The sequence below is a fragment of the Argiope bruennichi genome, chromosome 3 (assembly GCF_947563725.1).
Source record: "Argiope bruennichi chromosome 3, qqArgBrue1.1, whole genome shotgun sequence".
NCBI lineage: Eukaryota > Metazoa > Arthropoda > Arachnida > Araneae > Araneidae > Argiope > Argiope bruennichi.
In genome coordinates this window covers 121,299,866-121,327,603 of record NC_079153.1, presented here as the reverse complement: position 1 = coordinate 121,327,603, position 27,738 = coordinate 121,299,866, and the positions used below count along the sequence as shown (strand labels likewise).

General features: G+C 30.1%; 2 protein-coding genes across 5 annotated transcripts in view; both read right to left on the bottom strand.

The window, feature by feature from the left end:
- LOC129963135 (kinesin heavy chain-like) overlaps positions 1-468 on the bottom strand; it is a 63,005-nt gene extending 62,537 nt beyond the window's left edge. For both annotated transcript variants that reach the window (XM_056077230.1, XM_056077231.1), the window contains exon 1: positions 30-468. In XM_056077230.1, coding sequence (XP_055933205.1) covers positions 30-161 — 132 coding nt within the window. In that variant the 5' untranslated portion in view covers positions 162-468. The remainder of the gene's footprint in view (positions 1-29) is intronic.
- Positions 469-22,866: 22,398 nt separating this feature from the next.
- LOC129964107 (5'-AMP-activated protein kinase subunit gamma-1-like) overlaps positions 22,867-27,738 on the bottom strand; it is a 190,033-nt gene continuing 185,161 nt past the window's right edge. For all 3 annotated transcript variants that reach the window (XM_056078790.1, XM_056078791.1, XM_056078792.1), the window contains one exon: positions 22,867-27,085. In XM_056078790.1, coding sequence (XP_055934765.1) covers positions 26,886-27,085 — 200 coding nt within the window. In that variant the 3' untranslated portion in view covers positions 22,867-26,885. The remainder of the gene's footprint in view (positions 27,086-27,738) is intronic.

Here is a 27,738-nt window from a genome sequence, read left to right as displayed (position 1 = left end):
ATTCGAGTACTTCAATCTCCAATACTTACCCCTACGTTCACGCAATCTTCGCTCGGCGGAAATTTCGCTATGAATTTACTGCCAGCCTTCTCCTCCGACGAACTGAGGGGTCGGAACCTGCAGACCACCTTGATGTTGCATTCTGACGGTGGTTCATTCATCGTCTTCTTTTGATGATCCTTCTAACGAAACAAGTCTTGACTACACAATAATTCACCTCCTTTTTGACAAACTAGGGAATAGCGCTACACCCTACGGAGCTCACTCATTCTAGTCGCCAAACTGCTTCTTGAATAAAATTTAATAACTATTTGGCGGGTTATTTGAAAATTATTAACTAGGGGGTGGAAGAATCTGCAGTTTCTTGAAGAGGAATTTCTATGATATGCGGAGAGAAAAAATTCTGTGTATAAAAAGTGAGAGATTTCGGGAGGGTGACACCTTTCTCTCTCCGCTGGAGCTGCTCGCGCTTCGCCAACGCGCAAATGTGGCTGTGGGGTTACTGGAAGTATATGATATCGTCGCCAAGTGATGCCATGATCGCCAAGTCGGTACCCGTGTTTTGAATTATTCATGATCTTGGTGGAAAAACAAAGGAGTTATTTCAGTCTAGTCATTTTTTTTTTGAAAATGTATTTATTTTTTATATTTATACAAAACGTAAACATCGAAATGTAATTCGATGTTTATTTTGAATTTAATCAAATCAGAATTAGTAATAAGAGATTAGATACTGCATGAAAATTACGTAAATAAAATAAAATTTTTAATACAGGAAATAGTTTATAAAAATTAAAAATGAAATTATAATAAGATAGAAATTGTAAAAATCATTATAAGTATGCAGGTAAAACATTGATTTAAATTCATGTGCATGGTGAAAAAGCTTTAATAAGCATTCATTTAAGAAAAAAGTTACGTCAGATGAAATGAATTGCCATTTTATAGAATTACTGTGGGAAAATGTATAGAAGCTTGTGAGTTTGATAAGCAAAATTGAATAAAAATTAAAACTGAATAACAGACTGCCAAAAAAAGCAATAATAAATTTTAGAGAAAAGCATCATAAGAACTTTTATTTTCTCTTATAAGTATGCAAAGAGAAAGTATTGTAATGTCAAAACAATTCAAACTCTTAAGATTTCAATAAATTTTCACTTTCAGATATTATTGAACCCGAAAAATTAATTTTTAATCTATCTGTGAACACATAATTAAATTTGACTTTGAGTTAGAAAGATGGCATTTGGTTTATATATTTAGACTAAATTTCTAGATATCTATTAAATTTTAAATATTAATTTAGGTTTTGTTAACAACTTAAACAATAATAAACAATACCTAAACCAATATAACTTAAAAAATAATATAACAATAAATAAAATTTGGTATTGAGATCAAAAATCTAAAGTGCATATATGAATCAAATTTGAAATCAAATTCGACAAAAAGTTAACCGTCTGTGGTTCTACAATTTCACAAGCATAACTTAATAATGCAGTGCCTTAAACATAAAAAAAATTAATATTTGATTTTGGGATTACAACTGTAGTTTTGTGTCAAAATTTAAATTCCAGTCGGCCACATGAAATGGCGTCCAACACATATTAACATGACGGACTCAGATAAAATGTTAGATTCACGCCAAAAATCTGTATTTTGTAATTATTGTTCATAATAGGTTTTCATTTCTTGTCGGAGGAAAGAAAGAATTTTATTGAAGAGCACGCGGGAAAGTTTAGAAAAGACCACTCTCCCTCATTTTATTTTTGTGAATTGACTTAGTATACGTATAATGCAGTAGAATAACAGTTTGTGAAGCTTGGCTTATAAAATGAAAACTGAACCCTATATATATATATACAATGGTGCAGATATCCAAGCCGTGTCTGAATTTGAACCCAAACGTAAGAGCAGAAAAATATTTAAATGCCTTATATCTTTTGCTTTTTATTTAAACATCACTAACAGAAATGATTTTATAATAAATACTGTATTTTTAACTTGATAAGAGAATGTTTTTAACTCACGCGTCTGTGCCTTTAAAACACACAACTACATATATATGTGTGTGCATACGTACACTTGATCTGCCTCCTAAAAAGTAGCCTCAAATTGCCACCAATCATTACGAAAAATTACAAAACAAAGTCTATCAACAAGGAAATATAAGCTCCAAAATTATATTAGCACCTTAAAAGGATAAATATACATCCTGCATTTAAATAAAGGATAAAATATTTAACAACAGTGATCAAAGCAAGTCAAAAATGTTACCAAATTTCGAATCTGCATTGAATTAAGACACTTTTTACAAATATCAATCTACTGAATAATATTTTTGGAATAACAAAGAATCATTTACTAAAAAATAAACAAATTCATTTGTTAGATTCAAGGTTTTTTTTTTATATAAGTGCTATTCGATTTTAAAATTGTATTAAAAGGATTCTAAACTATTAAAGGGAATCATTGTTAGCAGATTTAGTAATAAAAATCTAGATGATAATTCATTCTTTTGTTTGTTCTCTTAATGGCCTCTTAATCGCAAAATAGTGTATTTTTAATTATTTTAATCGAGAAAAAAACCTCTAGAATTAAAAAAGAGTTATCGAAACAGAAATGATTCATGAATTATTTCATAAATTTGTTAGAAATCAGGATTAAATATACTTTATTTTTTCGTGGGCATCTTGCATCCCTTTCTTAAGCTGATTTTTCTATTTTAAATTAATATCGATAACAAATGCATTTACTGATATTGACTTATTTCAAATCATCAAATCGTTATAAGAAAATAAAAGAAGTCGATTCAATATAAAAAGAAGATTTCTGTTGGGAGATTTTTAGAAATGTAAGCCTTCACCTTGAATCGAAATACAAAATTAGATTTCAGGCAATAAATTAAGCCTTTCGTCAACAATAAATTAATTGCGTGTATATGTGTGAAAAGCGTCCTCTCTCGATTTTAAATTACCAAATTGTTTCCAAACATCTCAGTATTATACTATTACAAGAGAATGAATGTTCAAATTCAGAGAATTTCAAAATAATATGGACAGACGATTTCTTCGAAGTAACAATTTTAAAAAAATGACACAATAATCGCAAAAAAATATAATAAGCATATGTAGTCAGAACATGAGTGTATTATAGCAAAGAAACATAGATATGTTTTACAGAATTTTTTTTTCAAAAAAAATGAGCTGCCCCCAAAATATAGGACTTTTTGAGTATTTGTAATTAAATTCAAATTTTTGTATCAATTCCTTTGGATTATCTATTGTTTGGAAAATGCGTGATTGTAATGAGAACCTACTCTCTACTTCTATTTGTCGCTTTAATTCTTGAATAATCGAAAACTGACTTTTCATGAACATATTCCTCCAGTGGAAATACTCCATAAAGATTTTCATGACTGAGTTGATGCCCGGTCAGTCTACAACAGTCACTAGATTCTACTTAACCAAGGTCTTATTGAATAGGATATATCAATCAATGAATGCCCTATCTCATAAGATGTTTCCAGTTTAAAGTAGGAGGCTTTTGAGAACATTTAATAATCCTCAAAGCAATATCGACTATAAGAAAAGCAATATCCGTTGTATCGGAAACAAAATGCTTTCCGTACCATGAGAGAGACTCTTCCTTGTTGTCGCTTCAAGAACTCATTATAGTCATCACAGTCTAGCTAGAACTAGTCATCACGGTCATCTAAATTTTTTTCGTCACTGAATTAAACAATTAACCATTCATCCGATCAATTCATGTATATTTTAGGTCAAAGAATCCGTGCCTTTCTATGGTGCAATTTCAGCATAAGTTTCCGATGCATTCTGCGATGTTTATGCACAGTATGCGATGAGCAGTATATCTTGAAACTGGAAGCTCTAAAGTCCTCGTAATTTCATAAACAGACGTCTTTTGAGCTAAAACTACTCGCAAAAACACTCTATCTTTCCCCTGAGATATTTTTCTTAGCCGGTCTGAACGCTCTTTTGCAATTGCATTGCAACCTATCGATAAAATTTCATAAATTCCTGATCTCATACGCTTTATTTATTTAGAAATATCAGAAACTTTGACGTTTTGAGCTTTTAAGCACCACATTTTAACTATATCAGCAGCAGAGGATTGAACGTTACAAGGTATCTTTTAACTACTCGAAAATTGAAGTACTAGAAGTGACTTTACATTTTGAAGCTCTTACTTCACATAAACAGAACATAGAACGCGCAATTTTTTTTAATACGATGGTTACAAAAGTAAACTTTTTCATTGTTCATCTAGTTTTCGGACAGTTTATTTCGATTTTTTTTTCAAAAAATATTTGTGATATAAACATTATGTTTATATCACAAATATGCAATAAAAATCAGATGCAATAAATTTATGTTATGATTTCATATGCTAATATTTTTTAATGATTATTGAGTCATTTTTTGAACTATTATTCCAAAAAATCACCTATTTTTTAAATTTTGCGATGTACTATACTATCGTTCAAAATAAATTTGTTTCACTTGTAAATTCATAAAATGCAATTCTTTTTTGAAAAAAATTTGTCATTTTCTCCATAAGTATGAAATTTATACGAACCGTTGTAACAATTCTTTAGATGTCTATTTTGAATTTTTTTCTCTTATACGAGAAAATTCTCGTACTTAACCCTTAACTGGGGAGGTGAAATTTTAGGAATTAACTGGGGAAGTGCGGTCTACGAGACCGCATTTCATTTATACTCAAATTAAAATTTCTAATAAATGCATTAGCATGAAAAACTGCTAATATATTTTGCAGATATTTTTCTTGATATATAGATATGTTTTAGAAGTTTTCTAAAATATATTTTCAGTGAAAAAAGTAAATGCGTTGGAACATACATTTTCTTCTTAAATTACATGTTACAATAAATAATATTCTTGAAAAAGCATATTACTTTTTAAATAATATTTATTCTTACAGTATATGAAGGTATATAGAAGACAATATAATGTAAAATTCAACAATTATATGAAAAATAAAAAAAAATGACAATGGGTAAAATTGGCCCTTTTTTTATCGGCTTATGTGAGTTTCATAGCACGGTTTTCTAGGGTATTTTAAATATACAGGTTAAGAACTAGTATAAAAATCAACCTATAAATTCTATATATATATTTCTTGGTATATTAATATATTTTATGAATTTTTCAAAATACATTATTACTAGAAAAATTAATTATGTTTGAACATGCATATCAAAATCAGTTGAATATGAACTTTCATCGAAAAACTCTTCTGTACAATTATCCTTATCACTAAAATCACTTTATTCTTCATTTAAAAGTGCTCTAGAGCACTGCTTCATAATAGGATCAGTAAACTGGATGATATTTAGGGGCCCAAATTTTAGCGCCATCTGCTAAGTCTTGTTTATCACTGGGACACTAACAGGGAGATGCGGTCTTAGAGACCGCGCTTGAAGAAATAACTGAATTATTTTTAAAAACATCTGCTGAAATCGGTTGAAAAAGTGCACGTGTATTCAAGATCATAAAACAGGAAGCTACAGGGTCAATCCATTCAATTGAGCTAAAAATAGAATAGAAGTGACAGAAAATCCATCGCTAGCGGTCTTACAGACCGCACGTCCCCAGTTAAGGGTTAAAGAGAAAGTACTGCAATTGTCAAAAAATTAGTCTTCGGGTTTTTGGCAAATCTTCACGCTGTTGACGAATCTGTTTATCGCTTTGTCTATTTGCGACAGCAATAACAAAAAAGAAAAAAAAATTGTGTTAGATGGATGAGATTTGGTATAAGGATTTGACATCAAATTTGCAGAATTCCTTCAAATCTTGAATGAAATCCATTTAGAGGAAGCCCAGCAATCTGAATGTAAGTTCAAACAATAACCATAGGATAAAAAAAGCTAAATGAATAAAATTTGTTAAACATATATAATATTTAAAGTATAAATCTTCATTATATTTAGAATAAGATCCGTCAAAGAGATGACCTTCTGTCGATCTGTTCTTTAATAAGCATTTAAAGCACGAAAACGCGATGAATTAAACGTACGGGATTCAATATGGGATTTTGTGACAATAATTGCAGTTTTGTATCAATTTTTTTTTCAATTAATCGTAAAAAAAAAGCTTCCAAAATACATATTCTTTTTCTAGCATTTATGGATCACCCACATTGCAGCCATTAATTGCCCAAAAAAATATCGCACACTAATAGGTTCCCTATTGTTTGCCAATTGCTTGTGGTTAATAATACATTAATTAGAACAAGTACAGTAATTCGACAGTATGCGAGAAAGTTTAGGGAAGACCATTCTCCTAGTTAAGATAAATATATATAAATTGTTCCTATAACCTGGAAATGAAACTTTTTTCATACGAGACCTTCTTTTTGTAAAAAGTTAAGAAACCAAGATCAGAAAATAAGAAAATGAGATTATTTAAAATTAGAGTCTCCAGTCGAAAACATTGCAGCAAGGCAAAGCTTTTGGCTTCAATACTCTTGTCTTCATTCAGTTTGATTATATGAATTGTAGCATTTACTTATTAAGTACTTTTACGTCATGCAAATAACAGTAAAAAAATACTGTCTGAAAACAATATAATGTTAAAACTGATGCCCAAAGAAAACATTTTTTTAAAAAATCATTAATTTTAGCAAGCGAGTGAAATATTTGATAAAGCAATAGACTTGGTTGAATTTAGTTGTAGCAAAAAAAAGGGCATTACATAAAATAATGAATGCAAACTAAATTTAAAATTAACGTCAAAATCTATTTTTCAGAAAAAAAAATATGTAAAAAGAATAAAATCGATATCACTAATTGATTAATTCTTTTACAATTCTAAGATGGTGTAAAAATAATATTTGTTCGATAATATGCTTTAGATTAAACTTTCAAATTTAGATAAGTCTTTCATTAATTAAAAACATAATTAAAATGTTGAAAAATATTTTTTTAGCATTCAACAAAGACCTATTGCCCAAGGATAAAAGGTCAATTTAGTAGTAGTTCTAAGTATTACAGTCTTTCGTGTAGAGAGTTCTGTACTTAATTTTACATCAACATGTAATGTATACACACATTTCATGTTGTGTAATTCATTTTACATGACACATTTGACTGTTAGTAAACCAAACTAAATTCTTATTCCGTTTTATCATACTAAATACATGTTTGTGTCGAGTGAGGTAAATTGTTTACAAATATATAAAGATTTGACTTATTTGGAAAAATGATTTTTTCAGCTGCGGATTTAGATATTTTTCGGCCTTAGGCAGTGTGTATTTATGAGACCTTTCTTTGAATAAATTGTTCATTTTAGTTCAAATTTTAAAGCATTTTAAACATATTAGTGATTTATTTTATGTTAATTATTTTTATTTTATTAGCTTTGTGAAACTGTATGAGATTATTTATTTTTTATACCTTAAAAATGCTCGGTGTCCGGTTTTATACACAATATTATCTAAACAAAACGCTCATTGATTATAATTATTGTATTATTGTAGTTAACTTAATGAAGCAGCAAAAGATCTGGCCAATTGACAAAGTGTCAATATTATCCTAATATTCTATGATTAATAGAATTTGTATTTTAATTTGACAGTTAAACCAAAATCTTATTTTTATCGACCTGTGAAAACCCCATTCCCCTTTTTTATTCCAGCGACTTCAGACCTCGAAAATCGCCCCTAGAGACTTTAGAGAATGTAAAAACGCATTTAATAATAAAGCATTGTGATAAATTTGGACATTTTTTTTAATTTCTTTTTCGAATTCACACTATCTTTCTTTTTCAACAATTTTTTTTTGTAAGTTCTCAAAAGAAAGATCTAATTAACAAAAGAGATATCGTGTTTTTTGAAAACAGCTTCATCCTTATCTGAAAATAAAAATCTTATTACTTTAATTTTCCTTCTGCAAAGGTAAATATAATTCTAAATAAAAGCATACGAATTTCGATCAATGCTTTCAAGAAAATTGGCGCGATGCAGCCGACGGCGATAAAGCGCCAAATGTGGACTACTAAGTCGTGAGGGTGTGACGTGGAGCGCCGCTGCATCACGGGAAGTACCGTTATATGCGGAATACTTGCGTCATACAAAAAGTATACTCATTTGTTGAACAAAGAAGTGAAATGGACTGAAAAACGACCATTTTTTTGAAAAGAAGTCGAGAGCTGTTTTCAGACTGCCAGAATTTATTAATTGTTTTCGGATGTGACGGAGAATCTCACAAAATTAAATTTTGTGGCAAGCATTATTAAAAAAAATATCAATTATATTATCCTTTGATATTATAACAAATATACAAACATAAGAGATCTTAAATAAGTAGTATCGATTCAACAAATAATGTCAGAACAAAAATAATCAATTCGTATCGAAATTTTTATTTCATGAATAATTTTTTGACGTAATGTCATGAGCTTCTTTTGTATGTTTGTGGAAGCTCAGTTAATTGTCATGATATGTAATAGATATTTCAAAAATTTTTATTTATCGGCGAAAAAAATGTGCCAATTTTAAGAAAAAAATGAGCTAATTCCATTATCTTTTAAAGTTGTAATAAGCATTAAAAAAATAAGAAATGCCAAATAAGTAGTATCGATTCAACAAATAATGTCAGAACAAAAATGATCAATTCATATCGAAATTTTTAGTTCATGAATAATTTTTTGACGTAATGTCATGAGCTTCTTTTGCATGTTTGTTGAAGCTCAGTTAATTGTCATGATATGTAATAGATATTTCAAATTTTTTTATTTATTGGCGAAAAAATGAGCCAATTCCATTATTTTTTAAAGTTGTAATGAGAATTAAAAAATAAGAAATGTGAAATAAGTAGTATCGATTCAACAAATAATGTCAGAACAAAAATGATCAATTCATATCGAAATTTTTAGTTCATGAATAATTTTTTGACGTAATGTCATGAGCTTCTTTTGCATGTTTGTTGAAGCTTAGTTAATTGTCATAAAATGTAATGAAAATTTCGAAACATTATATTTATTGGCGAAAAAATAAACCAATTTTATCAAAAAATTAAACAATTCCATTATCTTTTGAAGTTGTAATAAGTCTAAAAACTAAGAGATCTGAAATAAGTAGTATCGATTTAGCAAATAATGTCAAAACAGGAATAACCAATTCGTATATCTAAACAATTTGGTAAAATATAAAAATTTTGATGTGAAATAGTTAACATTTAACAATCCTTATAAATGCTTTTATTTCCCTGAAATAGATACAATTTAATAATAAGATCCTATAGAAGATAAAAGAAAATTTCTTGTATTTTTAGTCAAATTAATACTTATTAAAAAACAGTATATTTAAAAATCCTGTCTAATTTGACTGATTTCATATTTCATAAATAATTTCAATTAGGAAAATCATTCTATAAATATTATCGTCATTTTATAATTAGTTTTTCATCAGATTTGTTGATTAACTTCTAAACGTTTGTTAATATTCTGACCTTTCAAAAATATCTAAATGTACTTTTAAATTTTTAACGATATCTGTAAATGTGTCCAATCTAAACTGAATGAAAAGAAAAAGACTGGGCCTGGTTCTTTATAAAAAAAGTTATCAATTCCGGAATCTGCTGTTTTTTTAACAGAATTCACAGTTCCCATATAAAATATTCTTTTTCATTTTTATTTATTATTGCATGTTTGTTATTTATATGGTTATTTCAACTCCTTAATTAAACATGCAAAATTTAACATGAAATAAATTCTATTATTTTAATCAACACACACATTTGAAGATTCTTTCTCTATTTTTTAATAATGGTGAGATTCTAGGAAGGCAGATGATCAAGAAAATAGAGGTATGAATTAAAATTTTAGTTCACACTGATCAGAGAAATAAAATGCTGTATTCTTCTCTTATTAATTTGATATATATTCATATGAATAGGTGCAAAAATGCTTGTCACTTAGACACAAATTGAAGATTTATTAAGGAATTTTATGTAAAAGTAAATTTTTTTTTATGAAGCATTTTTTTTTTTTTTGTGATTTGGTTTACTTGAATGAATTCTAAAAAGCCAAGTACCAATTCGCACAAATTTGACATGGAAGGAAATGGAAAAGAATTTATTGAACTGGAAATCTTGGAATTTTTTTAAAAACTGAATTCAGTATCTTCACCAAGAAATAGCTATTGTTTAAGTAAAGAGATTCACAAACTGTGGATCGCGAGTCATTTACATCTTGAATGTATATGTATCTTCCCACAATTTTCAAAATTGCGATGTGACTTTATAATTATCATAAAGCAACTCATTTGAAATCTCCCAACACGAGCACTTCAGAAATGAGAATGAGAAACTTCCGGTACGGTGGTTAGTTCTCGCCATTTGTGTGGGTATAAAAATGGTGGGGATCGGCTATCTTCTCTCGATAATGGGACGTGACTCCCACGGGAAGGGTTGAAACGTGATCGGTGATGGCCCTAAGGACTCAACCATAGTTCTCACCAGTGTTGCTATCATGGCGGTCCGGTCATTCAGATTTGTGCCTTTGGGCGAGTCGGAGAAGTCAATTAATCCTTTGATTACCAATTTTTTAAAATCTTTTTCTCTACAATTGCATAGTATGTGAAGATAATGGCTTCTGTGTTAGACAAATCTATTCAATTTTTTCAAATGTTTTTAAACTCCCGTGGGAACATGAAGACCAAATACCCCCACCCCCAACAAAAAAACTACTTTTACTTAGAACTATTTAAGCTGATTTTAAGAGGTTAGTGGGATGTATATGTCCTGTTGGTAGCCAAAGGGTTAAGATTAAGGTTACACATTAGAAATATATTTTGCAAAATTATATTTAATAATAGATGTTTTTTTTCCCACAAGACACATTTTGGCTCGTAAAATCTTTTTAGGAAAGAACGCATCTTGCTGGCTCTGGAAAAATTCAATACATGGAGGGTTGAGTAGTTACGATAGATTCGGTTTTTAAAAAGGAAAGTTCGCAAAGTTTAAAAATTTGAGAAATTCTGTTATAAGTTATACAATTGTAACCTCTTCGAAATATGTATTTTAGATACAGATTGAAAGAAAAAAATATAACTAAAAGTGGGAATAGGACTAATATCACTTCTCAAAAAAAAAAAAAAAAAAAAAGACACACATTACATTCAGTTTCTATACATTGCCGTCATACAAATTTTGTCCGATTATTTGTTGCATCAGTAATGCTAATATCAGAAGAACGAACGAATAGTGTGCATTTGAATCTATCAACTGTGATTTCAAAAAAAAAAAAAAAAATTGATGATACTGCGATTGTATAAAAGTGGAGGTAGCTGAGCAAATCTAACATGCATCCATTTGCATGAAATATGAAAATGCCTACCCCCCCCCCCTTCTTTGAATATGAAAATAGAACTTCCATGTAAGTGAAAGAAGGAAATGTCTGCTTCGACAAGGCAACGAACTTTAGAGGCTCTCTAAAATGCGTCATTTTTTCAAGAGGGAGGGAAGGGTTCAAGAAGAGTGCTCTCATCTGTAAATAGAAGAGGGAAAGGGACTCTTTTTCCTTTGTGTCAGCGTTCATTGGTTTCGTTTTGGTATATTTTGAGTTTGAAAAAATAAGTGCTCTTCAATTTGAAGCAGTTTTTGTTATTTTCTGAAGCTCAATAAAATACTGGAAAAAGACTGCTTCCAAAAAAAAAAAAAAAAAAAAAAAAGAAAAGAAAAAAAGATGCGGTTGAGAGAGTTGATTTCAATTTAAAAATGCACGATTCTGAAAACTGATAAATATACATGTTTTTCAAAAGTAATGGATACTATTTTTATCGATATTAACATAAATATTTGGAGTACCTGGGCATCTTTTTTTTTTTGTAAAAAGATTGATTTTTTTTGGGTGAAAATATTTAGATACGAAAAGATATTCTCAAAGGTTTCCAGGCATTTTAAAGTGCACAGGTTGGCTATAAATACACATTATAAGTATTGAGTTCCTTTGTCTAACCAAAGGAAAACATATCCAACATTAATTTGATGCCTAAATTTGGTAATATTACTTATATGATAAGTTGATTGTTTAGTACAATAATTGCATTGTTGCTATTGGATGTGAATCGAACGTATATTCGTATTCGAATAATGTCATATAGCGCCGCCCCACAAATTTTTGGGGTACCAGTAAGTTATCATCCTATGACAACAATGCAAGTACCACAAAAATTTACGAGATGCCGCTGTATGGCGTTGTCAGCTTGAGAGCAGAAAGAAAAAGGATCTAAAAGTTAGTAATAAAAAAAAATGTTTTTTTCGTGTGTGTGTGTGTGTGTGTGATATAAAATTTGATCCAAATAGTTAGAGCCATTTCAGAGATAAACGAAATAACTTTATGTATATACAAGAATTGCTCGTTCAAAATTATAAGATTCATTAATAAAAAATTTTATTTGAACAATTAAATTTTTAAAAAATAATTTTTAAACTATTTTTCTGATTTAATTTACACTTATTTATAGAGTTATGTAACTACGATTTAAATGTTAAAAAAATTGAGCAGTGTAAGATTAATATTTCATTTCTGATTTTTTTAAATATTGAATTTTATTTAATATTGAGTTTTAAGTTATAAATGAATCATCAACTTGGTTTTAGTGTATAAGACTGCTATTCTTTTGTAATTTAAGAAAAATAAAATAAATTTAAGGCAATAAAACATAAGTAACAAAATGTTCGATATTTTGATCAGAATAAATTCAGATTTCAGTAGTATAATCAGACAAATTCAGAAAATCAGTAGTATAATAAATATCATTGGAAAGAAAACGGTAAGAAAATGAAAGGATTTGAAAGGAAGATTCACTTTTGGAAATTTACATTAAGCGAAACTGAAATTAAAAATAGAATAACGGAACAACCACTTTGGCAATATTCAGCTGCTGTTTATTATTAAGAAAGATAATTTTGCTGGAAATTTGGCTGTTTAGTAATTTATTGTTACTAATTTGTAATATTATTTTTCCGCACAGTTAATTTCATGGTAAAGGAGGAGAGTTTCAGAGAAAATTGAAAGGCTGTTAAGTGGAAACCAGGTAAACACCTCCCCCCCCCATCCCGGCGTTGGTGACAAATTTGTTAACTTCGTCACTAAAACGAAAGTTTCTGAAACTGCTAGAATTTTGCCGATATATCTATTAGGAGCGAAGATATAATCTTCTGGAACATTCACTGGTCTGTGATGGGAGTTATGAAAAGCGGAAAGCACAGACGTGAGTGAGGTAGTAGTAGAGGAATCGAATCAGTTATAAGTTAAATGCCGGCGTCCTGGCATAGGGGTAGCGCGTCTTCCCCGTGATCTGGGCGGTTTGGGCAAGGTTGTTCTTCCTCCGTTCTATCTGTGAGATGTGTGAATGTGCCCCCCTGTAAAAAGGGGTTGTGCAAGCGAATGAAATGTGTGAGTAGCAAAGACGTACTCTTGGCCCTAGTTGGCGCTACTAAAACAAGAGACGCTCCCTTGGCTTAAAATCGCTGAGTTCGTCAGCGAGCTTGTGCATGGCAAGTGCCATTATAAACAACAACAACATAAGTTAAATTGAGCTCAAATGAATAGTTCAGTGAAGTCTCTCTTAGGATTATTGATCTCCTTTGAATTCTGCCTGATTTTTTTTTATGCTGTTATGGTTGTTTATTAACGAATTGCTGCTTGAATGCTACTGTTTACTTCTAGTGCATGATTCTAGTGTATTTTGCTACTGTCCGTGAAAAATAAAACATAGCTATCCATTAATGAGCCCGTTGTTTCATTGCAGATCCATCTGAGAGATTCTTGATTTGCCGTAACATTATAAATAGGCAAATAAACCCAACCTTTTAAAAATTATTTTGATTCAATTAATAGCAGCGAAAATATTCACTAATTCCTTAATCGAATAAAATAATTTTTTTTCTTATGATAACCTTTTTTGTACTTTAATTGGAAATTAGTTAATCAATTATTAAAGTAATGAAACATTATTGTCCAGACTTATCTTCCCAACCGGTGGTGAAATCCTCAGTCGCAATCAACAGGAGACACATGCGTTGGTACAAGAAAGTTGCCATTAAACGTACAGCAAGTACGTACCACAACGTACAAAAAAGTTGACAATAAAGGGAGATTTTGAAAGTAGAGCGTATCAAATGAAATGGGCTGAATATATCCAATAATAAACAGGAAAAAAAATTGCTTAAAAGTTTACTAATTACTAATTATTTTTAGAATATGATTCAAAATAATTTTTAGAACCAATGTATATTGGTTATAGCAAAAGAAATTTCATCAACAAAAATAACCAGAATGGCATAGGTCTATAACTGAGCTCTCTCAAGTGTACACTTCATGGTTCTGTCTAAAAATTAAAAAAAAAAAAAGATTGAAAGAGAAAGTGAGTACTTTAGTCCTGTATCTTTTTTCATTAGTATCGTAATTTCGTATTAATCGTATCGTATTAATATCGTAATTTTACTTATTAGTATCATAATTTTCAAAAACATTTCGAGAGGATCCCAGGGCTCTCTCTTTGCTGGGAGTATTCCATTCCCTCTGAAAGATTCGCCTGCCAAGTTGGGTTTAGGGGTGGTCCACAGCATCAAGTTAGTTTAAAATTACTAGTTTAAGAAGAAATTCACAGTGAGAGTAAAGTTATTCGCACCTTAAAAATATGTATATAAGACCACTTGTTATTAATAGAAAAGGAAAACATTAGATGTTGTAACATTTGTAGGAATGTGGCAATCTTACAGATGCAAAACCAATACGGGGTTTGCCTGGTAATGGAAATATTCAATATTAAATGTGCATTCACTTAATTAGTTTATCATTTTAGTTTAGTTATATTAACGTCCCGTTTTAAAGCAACACTAGGCTATTTACCGACGGACCTCGTAATTTTGAAACGCGGTCAGTTTATCAGTTGCGACTGAGACAATGGCGGATTTAATCATGTTACAGCTGTAAGCAGTGCATATTATTATGCCCTTTTTCTTGATCTTGATCTTTCTTTATCATTACTCAAAATAAAAATGAATATATGTTTGTGTGTACGTGTATGTGGGTGCTCTACAGGCCAGATCGTTTGACCTAAAGCTACCTCACGGCGAAATAAAGGGGATATATACTTTGATGGATGAAAATGGGCGCCCCAGAGAGAATTTAAAAAATATTAATTAGAATTTTAATTAATTAAAAATGAAGCCAAATTTTGTCATTTTCTCAATTAAATTTCTATTTTTAATGAATTATTTTAAAAAATTAAACACATTTTCCAACTATTTATTTCATGTGAAATAAAAATAAAATTTAACCTGTATGAACGCGGTTAAGGACACATGGTGAAAAATTTAGCTTTTATCAACGCGTTGCCATCACGTTGGAAAGAAACTCAAATTAAAAGTGGACACTTACTGCAAACTAAACCCGGAAAAGTGTAATTTTCAGCTTGTGTTTGAAAAAAATAAAGCAAAAATGGTAATTTCTAGAAAAATAAATACAAAAAAAAAAGATTTTTGGGAACTTGTATATTAATAATTTAATAATTGTGTAGCATTTTAAATAAACATAGTTTATATATATATATATATATATATATATATATATATATATATATATATATATATATATATATATATATATATATATATATGCAGGATGTCCAGTCTAATTGGGTCCCAATACCTGTTATACAATGTTAATTTAATATAATTGTAAAAGTCTATAAAGCTTTAAGAACATTTTCCTACAAACGGAGATTGACTAGTAATTCTTTTAAAAATTGCATTCTTAAAAACATATTTGTTGAGTCGCCGATTGAATTTTCAATGTAAACAGTGTGGGATGTTTGGCAACAAAAACTGTTTTACCCTTGCTGAGTTGTATTGATTATATTTCATTTAAAGTTCCATTAAATGAAATATTTATAAAAACAGCTACTAGATGGCACCACGTGTTAGGCAAAATAAAAGTTCATCTATTAATCTGGAAGAAAAAGGGAAATAAAATGCTTCTTTTTATTTTGTAATTATCGAATTTAAAGAAAATTCATTAATTCGACTGCTGATAGTTAAAATAAACAAAAGACCCAAGAACTAAATCATTTTGGCAAAAGAGTTCTTAGTAAATTATAATTAAAAAAAATTAATAAATCTATGTGACTTTTTTCTTTGTATTCTTACGTCAAAATATCTTGTACTTAAAGCTATACATATATATACGTACATATATATCATGAAATCACTGAAAGACTTGGATTAAAAATTTAACAGGTGATTATTTTGTGGATAGCAAATATAAACTAAAAATGATTTTCCGATTTAAATTATTATTTAAAATTAATTAATAGAATTAAAATAAAATTCTAATTAATTCAAAATCACAATAAATTTTTAATTTTTTCCACAGTAATTTCAAATCCTTTTATTGGACAAAGGTCCTTTTACATCATTATAAAAATAAATGTTTTTCAATGATATCAAGTATTTCAATGTTAATTTGGCCTGTTAGTTTGTATCAGGTACTAACAATATCAGTTATGCAAAATTGATATAGTTGATATCAGTTCTTGAACAGTTCAATTTTTACCTGATACTCGATATCCGCTTTTACTTGATATTCAATATACCCAGAGTATCAGATACTCGTTATAAGCTTTTACTTGTTATTCGGTATACCAAAAGTATAAGATACTCGATATCAGTTTTTACTTTATGGTCAATGTACCAAAAGTATCAGATACTCGATATCAATTTTTGAAGTTATCCTCGATCTCATTCATTTTCGATCTATATCAATTTGATACTAAATACTGCTTCACCTACTTTATCAGCATGCGCGAGGTTTTTTTTTTATCTATATATTTATATCATTCTCCGCCATTACAGCTCTTTTACCCATGTAACGATGCACGTATCATTGAAGAATCCTCACCCTCACCTATACTGACTCACATCGGCATCAATACTTCTTCCAAAGAAACGAAATCCCTAATTGGAATCGTATTCGTATGGGCATCATCTATCAAACCGGGCGCAAATGCGAGAACTGATAAGTACCGAGTATGTGGCTTCATTCCAATGGCAAAAGAATCAGTTACCGACTTTATCTGATACAAACGAATGTCAGTATCAACCGGTACCTGATACAGTAAAATCGAGTATAAACCCAACCAATGGTTGGAGTTGATTCCCAGTTGCGGTATAAAGTACAGATTGATATTGATACTCGATTGTATTTGATACTTTTATCTGTATATGTGTATCTATTTAACTGGTGATTGATTCTTCTCCTACTGTATTGAAACTGGGTACACGTACAGATGGGTATCGTTTCCCAGACTTGTGCCAAGATTAGGATTGAATTGATAAACAGTTCTGCAATATCATGAAAAGATTATCATCATACTCGATACTTTTGAATGATAAATATTATTTGCCGTCAATAGGTATAAAATATTATCTGTTTATAGATATTAGTTTAAAATATTCTAACCTCTATACAAATTCCTCATTACCTATAACTTTAATTATTACTTTTAATTTTTTTGCTTCGTTTTTAAAATATTATTAAAATAACAAAAAAATTTATTAAACTAAAAAAGACTAATAGTAAAAATTTATCTTCCTTTTTAATTTTAAGTGTTTTTTCATACATTTATTATGAAAATATGTATTTTACTCTTAAAAGTATAAACATTTTCTATTTAAGTACATTTTTTAAATCGCTATTTTCCAAAATTTTCAGTGTTTACGTTTTAATTGTTTTCAATTAATTTACTAATACAAATTCCGTTGTTTGAGTTAACTATTTATTTCGAATAAAAAAATATTTTTATTTATTCAAAGAAAATCTCATCAATCCTGAAAATTTAAAAATATTGCAAGAAAAGTTAAACAGACGCGTTTCAAATATTTTATTCCAAATAATGGTAAGAAATAACCTACATAGGTAGAAAACATAACACATATGCACAATATAGCTAAGATAATCCGATACCTTGTATCATGTTGATAAAAGTATCACCCCGATACTTTGTATCATCACGATACTTTTTAACGTGTTTTCACGTATCACCTTGATACTTTGTATCAGACTGATACATTATAACTTTACCCTAGCCAGGCTGATAGCTGATTTTGATACAAATGAAACTAAACAATGGAATTTTGCCTATTCAAAAGACTTTAATTTGACGGTGATTAATGGGCGACTTTGTGAGAAGAAAGAAAGCGTTGACATAATTAAAATATGAGAAGATGGGGATTCTTCTTTGGTATATGTACTGTTACATGGGGTAAAGAACAGTTATGGCTGGGGATAACATAAACGTACGTACGTATGACACTTTGTTTATAACGTGATATATAGATATAGCGTCACCAAAGCTAGACAGCAAACTAAGCTATGTCCATCTAATACTTTGTATCAGACTGATATAGTATCACTCGCTCAGTGGCTGATTTAGATACCTGACTACCATAGGTAGTGCATACGATGAGACCTTTCTTAATGAGACAATCGATTTGACTTCGCACTTCAGCATATTTTTAACATGTTGATAATTATTTAAATTAATAATTCTCATTTTATTAACTTTAGGAGAATGTATTTATTTTCATTGATTTGCTAAGACTCCAGTCAGCACAGACGTTTATATACAACATTATTTGAATGAATGCCTGCTTTCATAAAGAATCTAATAACAAACTGCACGCAATGAAACGTATGAGAATTGACCAATTACATCAGATAAAGTGTTAATGGTATTCTAATATTTTATTAATCGTAAAATATATGTTTTTTCAAACAATTATTTGATAACTGAGAAAATAAATTTTTTTATTTGATTTGATTGCAGTTTCCCTCGCCGAGCGACCCTAGGTAGCTGCCTATACTGCCCACTTGGAAAACTGCCATTGCACTCGATTGAAATCGAATGATGTTGTTTGTTTGTTTGTTTCTTTCTTATGGCACTTGCCACTGACAAGCCCGCTGTTACGAAGACAGCGATTTAAGCCTGAGGGGGAACGTCTCTTATTTTTTATAGCAGAGCCAACTAGGGCCAAGAGTACGACTTTGCCACTCACGCATCATTCATTCGCTTGCACAACCCCTTTTTACAGGAGGGCACATTCACACATCTCACAGATAGAACAACAGAAGAACAACCATGCCCAAACCGGGACTCGAACCCGGGACGCCCAGATCACGGGGAAGACGCGCTACCCCTATGCCAGGACGCCGGCTCGAATGATGTTGAGGAGCTTAACCAACATTACATTAGAATTCAAAGATTTATACCGTTTCTGAAATTTTCTATCGGTTTTGTGTACCTGATACAAAGTATCAGGTTGGTACACTATCATCACCCAATACTACTTTGTATTTTTAAATTACATATTTGACGGAGAAAAAGCATTTCGTTTGAACGGAGTTAAAATTCTAAGTAAACCATGATCGCATTTTCAGCATACAAATTATGCAAATATGCTTGAATATTCGGTGCTTAATGTCAATTGCGAAATATCAGAGTGAGTTCATCTCTCTCAAAGCTAATGAATTTTTTAACAAGACAACAAAGAACAGAAGGTATCTTCTTTCAATTCTAAATGGCCTTTTTTAACGTCACGAACTTCAGAAGTCGTTTCTGAAGAAGAAAGAAGTCTTATTTGTCACGAACTTCGGAAGAAGCAGATATCGATTCAATATATATTTAAGTTTATACATAAATCCTGTGAATTTAATCGATTGTAATTTCTCGTTATCCTCCCTAGATATAAATATTTGAAGTTTTTTTCCCCCACAGAAGTTTTTGGTCATTAAATTTCTGTAGAATAATATATATATATATGAAAAACTAAATTTGAGTAAATATCCAGGTGATCAAAAAGATGCATCCTTTAGTTTTGCTATATACAGAATAGAAATAATTCAATTTTTAAAAAATTTTAGGAATAAAAGATTTAAAAAATCATATATTTCCCTTTAAATACAATTGATTTCTTAATTTTGTGTCTGATAACTGCACTCAAGGTAAATGTCCTGAGCGTAATTCTGCCCAAGTTACGCCAATGTATGGAAACGGCTATTTGCATTTTTTTCTGTTTATGGAAATAATTACAGCCAAGTGGTCCAAATTGAATCATATTATTTTATCTTATGTTTTCTTGGCATTTTAAAAATATGAACTACGCAAATGATTTTTATACTTTATATGTTTTCTAAACGATTAGATTTTTATTATTTATTTTTATATAAACCTATTGGTTAAACTCGAGGATACAATGCAGCCACCAGACTAAAATTTTCTCAAATGGTAACGCGCTGAATGTAATATGGTTAATATCTAACCGTTGTCAGCCATCTTGATGGAAATGTTAACGAAAACGGAAATGTTGCGATCTAGGAGGGGAAATGAGGTGTTCTTAACCTGTTTAATTTCTTTTATTTTCTTTACTATCTAATAAGGTGACACCTTCTATTTTGGGAATATTTTCTTATTTTGATTCAAATGGAAATCCATTGAATACTTGACTTATCTATGTATTCGAAGTAATTTTAATATTGAATTATAATTGCTATGAATGGTTTATTTTTTTCTTACAACTATCAAAATTCGATAAATCGATGCATGTATGGCACTCGGGCAAAACATTTAAACGGTTAAAGAAAGCCTGATTAAGGGCTAAGTGAACAAAGCGCACGAGAGGGCAGCTGGACTGAAAAAAAGTCCCGAAATGAAATGATTTTTTTTTTTTTTTTTTTTTTTAATATCTCGGTAGATTATTTCCAGCAGAAAAGAAAGCCTAGTCCAGAAATTCGTTTTTCTAGGATTGGGGGAAGAAAAAAAAAACGCCGATTATTATAAAAGAAAAATTTTCTCCCGTAGTTGCCATCTGAATTGTGAAAGCGAACGATGAGCTTGGTGAATATCAATATAATTAGAGATAATGGATACCTTCAGTTGATAGCACACCTGTTCTCCAGGCTTCATTAGGCAATTTCGGGGCTTGAAAATCCGGCGTTTCCTCTTTTCCCCTCTCATTTTTATTGAACGCCCATTCAATGTCACTTCAACGTACACATCAGCTTTCTGAATCCCCATCTTAATGTTACAATCAGAGCATTTGAACAGAAGAAATTTCGGGAAAGATCGAAATAACGCAAGGCTTCTAGATAGCGTTAATGTGGGAAACTTTACTACGCACTGCAAGTATAATAACATCGGAGAATCGACGGCTTTCGAATCATGGGAGGTGAGGATTAGCCTTGGTATTTTCTTAGTCCGATTTCTTTAAAAAAAATGTAATGCCCTTGGATATTTTCAAGTGAATTCTACTTGACATAGACAATATGGCCGATGGTCATTATAATGGATAATATTTGACAGTAAGTAGTTAAAGGAATTACTTTTCTTAGATTATATACACTTATTGAGCTATCGAAAAGAAGGATTATAAGTATTTCCATAAATACAAATTTAACAACACACAACTGGTGCCACTGCGGCAGCTTTGGGTTTTACATGCATTCTTTAACTGGATATAATTCAGTTTTTTTATTTTTACTCAAACTATATAGTCCGACATTTACTGAGATCCCAATTATTAATTTCGGGTGCTAATCGAAGTAGATGTATCGATAATGAATAAAAAAAATGGAATTATATGTGTTTTAAGCCTAATGTCTGCATGCAACTTAGTGTCGCTGTAGTGGTGTCAGTCGAGTACCAAGAATTAACAGTAGACTTTTTTTTATTTTATTAATTAAATTTCACTATAATAATTAACTAGCGTCATTTAATTTCGTAATAATTTTTTTTTTTTTTTTTTTTTTGCGATTAGTAAAATTTATGAATGTCATTTAGGAACCATCATCTGGCACCAAGGTGGTTCGCCGGGAATATAGGTTATGTTTAATTTCAATTGTAGCTTAAGAATAATATTGAAGATTCCCACAACATACGATTTTTAACCGTCAAATTATGACGGGTATTAATATCGTGTAATTGTGATAGCCTTGCATGTTCTGTTGTGCACTTGAGTCATCTAAATAGAGTCTCACTCGGTTTGGCTTGATTTAATTTTATGGCGCAAGACCCAGACCCTATCATTCTGGGCCAAACATTTGTTAGACATGGTTTTTGTGTTGAAAATTGAAGCATTCTTAAAAAGATACAATTAAATCTGATGAAAAATTTGAATATCTTTTAAAAAGACAAATACTTGAATGAGGGTTATCACCTAAAATGGCATTTAAGTTAAAAACAGTCGGGCCGAAATAAACTTTTCGTTGTACACTAAAATCTTGACATTCACATAGAATATGCTTAACCGTTAAAACATAATTTGCATTTACTACAAAGTGGTATTCTGATCATGCACCACTACAAAGTGGTAGTAAATGCAAAGTGGTATTCTGATCATGCACCACTACAAAAACATTTTTTACATTCTGATCATGCACCACTACAAAAACACTTTTACATCAGAATGTAAAAAATGTGGTGCAATGCATTTACAGTACACCAAATGCATTTACTGCAAGTGGTAGTAAATGCAAAGTGGTATTCTGATCATGCACCACTACAAAGTGGTGCATGATCAGAATGTAAAAAATGTTTTTGGGTTAAATAGGTGTGGCCAACTCGAAGTCTCATAATAATGACATGTTTCTTTCTGATTAGAGTTTTACTTTTGAAACTTTTGACAGATAGGAGTTGCTCTGGGAAATATTTCAATAGAATGAAAAGCAAGAAAATTGGTTGAAATAAACCTGTTTATAAGTGAAATATTTGTGGACTAGTGTTGTGCGAGATGTTCCAAGTAACACAAAACAGCAAGAATGTAGTTACATTCATTTATTTATACGAACAATCGAACATTCATATGATTATTGGAAACTAAAAATCGAGAATTATATCCGATACAAATCTCAACATTTAAAATATTATGAAGGCAAATCAACATTTCATCATAGTACAAACATTATCTACATTAACAACCTGTTTTTATAGCTAAAAAACGCTCTCAAAAATAAGTTCCATTTTCAAAATATTTACAGAATAAGCAATGCTGAAAAACACATTGAACTGTACAAAGGAATCAATTTTACATACATCAGAAATGAACGCAGAAATATCATACATGGATCATTTACAAATGCTTTCTTCTCCGCAACAGACTTACGAAAAATAGATAATCCATAAGTCCCCCTTCACTAAATTTTTTTCCCACTCCACTAAGATTATTTACACAAAGTTTTTAACGGTACATAACAAACACCTATGGTACGGCATCAGGCGTATCAGTGGTACGGCTCCTTGCATAGCAAATAAGATCATTGACTGTCGACCGAGTCAACTGTGTTAAGCCTAAGAGAAACTATAAAAAAAATCTAGAACCTTTCCTAAAAATGTACATGCACACACAAAATATCGCTATTCGGGGATACTATTCATTATTTACACGCTGGTATACTCAGTAGAAAATTAGGCTACTGAAAGAAAATGGAGGCAGATTCTATCGATCTGTTGCCAGGTTCGAAACTTATGCGCAAAACTGATATCGTTTGGCCACGCTGAAAGAAAATATTTACACTTTTAGCTACTTAAACATAACGACAAAAATAATATAAACATAACAAACAGAAAAATTTATTACTCAAGATGTACAAAAGCAGCATTTTAAATGATGAAATAAAACTAATACTGAAATTTAACCAAAAAAATAATTTCGAATTTTCATGGCATCATTGAATCATTCAAATTCAACGACCTACCTAAAATTATTAATACATTCCGAAAAGTAAATTTAGTTTATTAATTTAAAACTTGAGCTTCTTAAAATGACTGTGCTGTCGTTTTCCATCGAAATGATCCTTACCCTTTTGCAAGGAAACTTCATTTTCCTTTTCTTGTTAGATAAATGATCATAAAAACCGTCAAATCGAAAAAAAAATTCTTATATTTATTTTTAGGAATTGCAACAAAACTTGAACTAAATTTGAGTTTCCTAAGCATTAAAAGGAATCCTTACGTTAACAAATTTATGATTATGCATCTTATTACTTTTAGTATTGTAAAAGTTTAATTGTGGATATGCTGCAGTTTTCGAAAAATAGCATGCCAGCACAAAATGCATAAACATCTGAAGGATATGTAAATATTATTATAATTATTAATACTGTACACCATATATGCAATTAAAAAATATAAAAAGGAATTTTTATGCCTTTTTATATTTTTAGCATAAAAACAAATAACCGTTTTTGATTCGTTACATTTACAAATTTATTAACCTGTACTAAGAATTAAAGCAAATGGCGAAAATAATTTGCAATTCATTCGGTGTTAAAAAAATTAGATTCATTTCGTTTATTATCCCCCCATCCCCCTATACACACAATTGTTGGAATAATTTATCACTATTAAAGAAATACTTTTTTTCCCTGCAAACACACAATTGCAGTTTTGCAGTAAAATTATGAAAAATAGTAACGTAACTAAAATATTACGAGGGAAAAGTTAATACAATTTAATAAAAAATCACACTTTAACATTTTGAGCCTTTTCCATCAATCAAAAGTAAGAAGTTTCTAAAATACTTTGTGAAAACAACAGAAAACAAAACTAAAACTTTAAAAAAGACTAAAATCTTTTTCTTTACCAAAAATCAATTGGTAGTTTAGTAACGAAATCCGAGCAAAAACAACAATTTCTACAACAGAGCTTCTTAAAATTTAAGAGATAAAGCAATTTAAAGGTAAATTAAGTTCAAATAGTTTCAAAGTTTTTAATTAAACAACTGCATTATAATGACTAGTTTTAATTAACAATTATCAAAAAATTTTAATTTCTCGAATGCCCCTACATTATTTCACAAGACCCTAATTTAAGAAGCCCTGTTCTAAACATTTTCAGTTGATGCTATTTACTAAAGGCAAAGATTTAGTTAACCCTTCTAATACCATGTGAATCTGTTTACTATGAAATACAGTTATACAGATAGTTAATAAGTGCTTTTTTCAATATAAAATAATAGATTATTCGATCACCGCTTTAAACGAAGGGTCTAATCGCATTCATTTGAAATCTTATGGCATTAGAAAGGTTAACCAAGAAATTAATTCAAATCTTGCTAAAATTATTTGAAGAACTAATTTATGACACTACCTAGATTAAAATGTGAGCAAAGATTACGATGTTAAACTTAACCGTTTATGAGCAAAGTCAACTGGACATTCTTATTTAACAAGAGACTATTTTATGCAAAAATACAGAGTCATGTTTTACTAATTTGACTGTCTTGTAGAATTCAACTATAAAAACTGAAAATTTTGCTTACCAAGGTACATAAAAAAAAACAATCTGATAAGTTTGCATGCTTTTATTGAAAAAGGTATTAGGAACGGATTGGACAAAAATGAAAGAAAAAGCAGAAACAAAATAACCAAATTTTAGGAATCTCAATAATTTCCTCCTCCTTATTTTGATATTTTGTACTTGAATTTATATATATATATCTTAGATTGTGGGTAACAGTTATAGGAGAAAAAGGGACCTTCTAAAACGCAGTCGATATGTTTGGTCAGTCATTCACTAAGGATTTGAGGAAATTTTTGATACAGCACAGTCAAATCTGGTCCTAGTTTGATAACCAAGAAAAAGTGGGAGAAATTAGATTCAATAAATATTTCGAGAGAAAGTGAATGCATATCAGTTCTTGGAAAATTACTTTAACAGAATAGGAATGCTTTGTGCCTTAGTATTTTCAATACTAAACTTTTACTAGAAACTTATCATAAGGTATTCAAGTATACACAGTGAATTTCATCAATTCACTGCGATATATATACTCGAAAAAAAATATACAAATATTCTTAATGCATAATCCCATTTACAGGGAAGTTCTTCGGTGGAATAGGGTCTTGAACCTAGAACCCTCCGGTCCCGAAGTCGAAACCTTATACCCAGTCCTAATTTTGTCGTTGCGATCCTTATTTTGTCATGATACAAATCGAAAATTATTGTATACAAGTGTATTTTAGTAGACACCTGAATCAAAATAAATCTTTCTATATTTTTCTCAAGTTTTCATGAGATTCAATTTAACACAATTTTCAGAAACATTGAAAAACAAATTTTAAATATTCCATAAACAAGCCAAAGATCCTTGATGAATCTTTAATCAATCTCTCGAAATATTTAGAAAGTTGTTAAATGATTTATGCCTCTTGAATGTAAAGATTTTACAAAAGCCATCGTTGAGAATATACCCTAAGAGCACAAAATATTTTACGACATTCCCAGATGTTCGAATTCTGAATGTCTACAATATCGTAAAAATCTCATTAGATATTTTGTGCTAACAAAACAATTTCCTTTGTATATTACATATACAGTTTTTACTTATTAGGATAAGAGATATACAAAAATTTTAATATTTGCTTTTGGGAAATCAAAAAAACAGGGCAATTCATTATGCAAATAAAAAAAATGGTGATTTATGATACAAGAAATTTAAATTGCAAATGGCAGGCAAAATAATGATATTTAAATACAGATTTATATACATGAAATAACGATAACAGAACACAACAGAAGCAAAAGATTCCAATTACGGCCCTCATTAGAACAAATTTATACACACTTAAAGCATCAACTGAAGGAGGAATGAAACAAGCTTCGTATGAATCACAGGCAATAATAAAAAAAAAAAGTAAGACTGATCGTAAGGGTGGGAAATTCGAACTCATGCACTGCCGCATTTTCTTAAGTAACTATTCCCACAGTTTTTATACACAGACTAGAGTATTTGAAAAATTTCAGGTACACTGTTATCGTCAACGTAGACAGAGAGGAGTTCAGTCGGCGGCAGAAGCCTCCTCTTCCTCTTGGGTGTCGTCGGTTGTTTCAGAAGATTCGCAGATTTTCATGTGCGCGACGCCCGTAACCAAATCTACATCTACAGGAGAGTCGACCTCCACTTCTACTTCAGTTCCACCGACAGCCCCTTCCGTTCCTTCGAGGATTGTATCAGAAACGGTGGCACTTTCCATCAAAGCTGAAAGAGAAAGAAGTTCTTTATTACGAATTTAAATTCCTTTTCATTAAATTTGGATCGAATGCGTAATCCCTATAAAGTCCCTTTGTTATCCCTATTAAGTCCTTTTTATTAGGAATTTAAATTTCTTTTCATTATATACATTTCCGATTAAAACGATACTCGTGGCGTCTGATTCTACAATTATAATCTAAATTAGAATGAATATTCAGAGCATCCCTTATTAGCACCAAATACCCTACACTTATGATATCTACACGATGATGGCCGGTATTCAGAATGTCTGACAACATAGTGAAGATATCGTACAATATCTTGTGCTAATAGTGTCAGAGCATTTGAGTATTTTGCGGCCTCAGATAATGTATAATATGTGATTTTTTTTAAATATATAACTATTTTTAGTTGCACATTTTAACATATTTCAAACATGTCAATAAAATGAAAAAACATAAAATAAATCATTAGCTCAGTTAATATGTATTTAATTTTTAACAATATTACTGCAATAAATGTCCGATATCTAAATATTTTAATAATTAAGTAAATATATCATGGAACTTATAAAAACCTGACCTTTTATACTTGATGAAGTGTTAATACTATTTTATAATATATAAATTTTTATTTACTTTGAATTTATTTGTTTGACA